The 2,431-nt window shown below is 60.7% G+C and overlaps 1 protein-coding gene across 1 annotated transcript in view; it reads right to left on the bottom strand.

The window, feature by feature from the left end:
* LOC103769184 (tubulin gamma-2 chain) overlaps positions 1-2,428 on the bottom strand; it is a gene marked incomplete at both ends in the record, with an annotated part of 3,066 nt that extends 638 nt beyond the window's left edge. Inside the window, 4 exons of the mRNA XM_008936359.1 lie at positions 540-666; positions 1,279-1,358; positions 1,944-2,012; positions 2,249-2,428. Of these exons, the coding sequence (XP_008934607.1) occupies positions 540-666; positions 1,279-1,358; positions 1,944-2,012; positions 2,249-2,428 (456 nt within the window). The remainder of the gene's footprint in view (positions 1-539; positions 667-1,278; positions 1,359-1,943; positions 2,013-2,248) is intronic.
* Positions 2,429-2,431: the final 3 nt, after the last annotated feature.

The raw sequence follows: 2,431 nt of genomic DNA, 5'->3' as shown, positions 1-2,431 counted from the left end.
AACCACGAGCTGACTCATCTGCGGAGCGTAACCGACACTGTCAATGGAGCTCTTCCCTCCCGGCCTGGCTGCGTGCCCAGTGCTCTCGCAGAGCTCTGCCCTGGGCCGGGCCCGACCCCAGCCTCGCACAGGCACACGGGCTGGGAGGGACACGCAGGCTCCAGAGCAGGTCTGGAGCCAAGGCCCTGGTGCAGGCTGGGGCTGCTCAAAGCGATGCTGGAATCGAGTTCGAGCACAAGGCCGCAGTGCAGCCATGCACAGGACGCACAGCCAGCCCTCGAACGTGCTGATCCCAGAGGCAGGCACGCCGCGGGAGCCACTTGGGGAGCCACTTGGCAGGGGTTGGTGCAGAGCTCTCATCCCCAGGGCCCCAAAATCTGCTCAGTCCTTCCGGAGTGGGGTGCACCTGCTGCTGCCAGGTTCCCCCCCTCCCCATCTAGGGGATTTACCCCAGCAGAGGCCGCGGTTCTGGGCGGCAGGGGCCGGGGCTGGCAGGCAGGAGCAGCCCGTGTGCTGCAGGCAGGCAGTGGGGCTCTCACCACGCAGTCGGCGTTCTGAGTCAGCCGCTTCAGCGTCAGCAGAGAGTTGTACGGCTGCACCACAACATCGCTCATCTCGTCCTGGTTTGGGAAAACTGAGTAGGTCTCCACCAGCTTCTTGGGATACCTGGTGAGAAAGCCCAGCCATCGCAGGGGTTAACACCACGAAGCCAGCTCCCTCTCCTCCCACAAGCTGGAGCTCCCTTTGCTCCCTTCGAAGTCTCTGGGGCTCCGGACAGCAGTGAGTCACCAGTGCTGTGTGCCAGAGTCGGCTCCCAGGGAGGGAGAGAATTTGTCCCAGCAGTGCCTAGCCAGCAGCACAGGAGCAGGCTGCCAGAGCTGCAGCGGGCCAGGCCCAGCCATCCGCAAACCAATCGAGCAGCTGCTTACAAGCCTTTGCAAGAGGCTGCGAGCTGAAACAGGCAGGGACGGCAGCTCAGAGCCCACAGCTTGAGCCTCCCACCCTCCTCTGCACAGTCGGGATGTCAGGAGGCAGCTGCCTGATAAGAATGGCTGAGGGAAGGCAGAGTTTGGACAGCGCAAGTCCAGTTCCAGAGCCTCTGAAGTCCCCAGCTGTATCAGGAGCCGTCCCTTCCCCGGGCAGCATGCCAGCGGTTGCACAAGGCAGTGTTTGGGTGGGGGTGGTGGCTCTGAGTCAGATCTCAGCTCCCCGTGTTGGCAGGGAGCCCAGGCTGGGGCAGGCTCTGCGGTGAGCGAAGGGGCCGGGGCGTTCGCTCACCTGTCATTCAGTCTCTCCAGGAGGTACGAGCCCAGCCCGGAGCCCGTCCCGCCGGCAATCGAGTGGCAAAGCACGAACCCCTGGAAGGAAGCAGAACGCAGGCAGCTCACGGCCCAGCTCTGCTGCTGTAATGGTGTTACAGGGACGGTGGCTGAGGTGCTGCCAGCAGCACACGGCAAAGCATCCAAAGAGCCGCCGGGGTCCCTGGTGACCCTTCAGCTCAGCTGGGGAGAAAATGAAGCTGCAGCTGCCTGCACTCCTTCCATGGCTCTCAAAGCACTTGGCAGCTCTGGGTCTGAACATCTTCCTGCCAGTGACCCTGTTCCAGCAGAGCCCTCCCTACCCACGGGGGCCTTCACTGGAGACAGGCCATGTGTGTCCTGCTGACGTAGAGAAGAGCCGTGGGAGGGAGGTGGAACAGGGACAGAAATCATCATAACGCCTGTAACACTTCCTGTGGACTGTATCCCACGGGAATAGTGAGAGCAGCAGTTGGGGACCTCCTTTCCCTAATTTCCATCTCTATGTGTTCTCTGCTCAGCATCTAGAAGCAAGTCGAGCAAGTCTGTGCACACCAAAGGGCTGAGCTTGATCTTATAAAAGAGCAGTCCAGCTCAGAAAACACCAAGCAGGGCAACTGGAGCCAAATCCCTGGATTCACTTACTTCCAAACTGTCGCTCCCATCAGCCTCTCTGTCTATTATATCAAAAATATCTTCGTGGATTTTTTCTCCCTGCAAGAGAGACCAGAGCAGATTTTGTTCCTTTCCCACAGAAAATGGAGAAGAGCTCTTCAAGCCTGGTGCGAAGCTGAGTCAGCCTGGCAGTGGGACCCTGTGCCCAGGGTGCCACAACGCGCCGGGCGACAGTCCCTGCCCAATGATGAGGCCTTCCTTGGAAAGCGTGTGCCGAGCCCCACGCAGGAAACCCACGATGAACAAGCTGCACCCAGGAGCACCACAGGGGTTACCGGTGAGAAGCCACTGGCCCAGTTGTTCCCAGCTCCCCCTCCGTGCTCAGACAGGTAGATGTTCTCTGGGTTGTAGAGGTTGGCGTATGGGGAGTTCAGGATGGAGTGGATAACTCGGGGCTCCAGGTCCAGCAGCACGGCTCGCGGGATGTAGTGCTCATCGTCTGCCTGCGACAGGGAGCA

The sequence above is a fragment of the Merops nubicus genome, unplaced genomic scaffold (genome assembly GCF_000691845.1).
Source record: "Merops nubicus isolate BGI_N331 unplaced genomic scaffold, ASM69184v1 scaffold44312, whole genome shotgun sequence".
Classification (NCBI taxonomy): Eukaryota; Metazoa; Chordata; class Aves; order Coraciiformes; family Meropidae; genus Merops; species Merops nubicus.
Note: the sequence above shows the minus strand (reverse complement) of the source record. Positions and strands in the feature narration are given on the sequence as shown.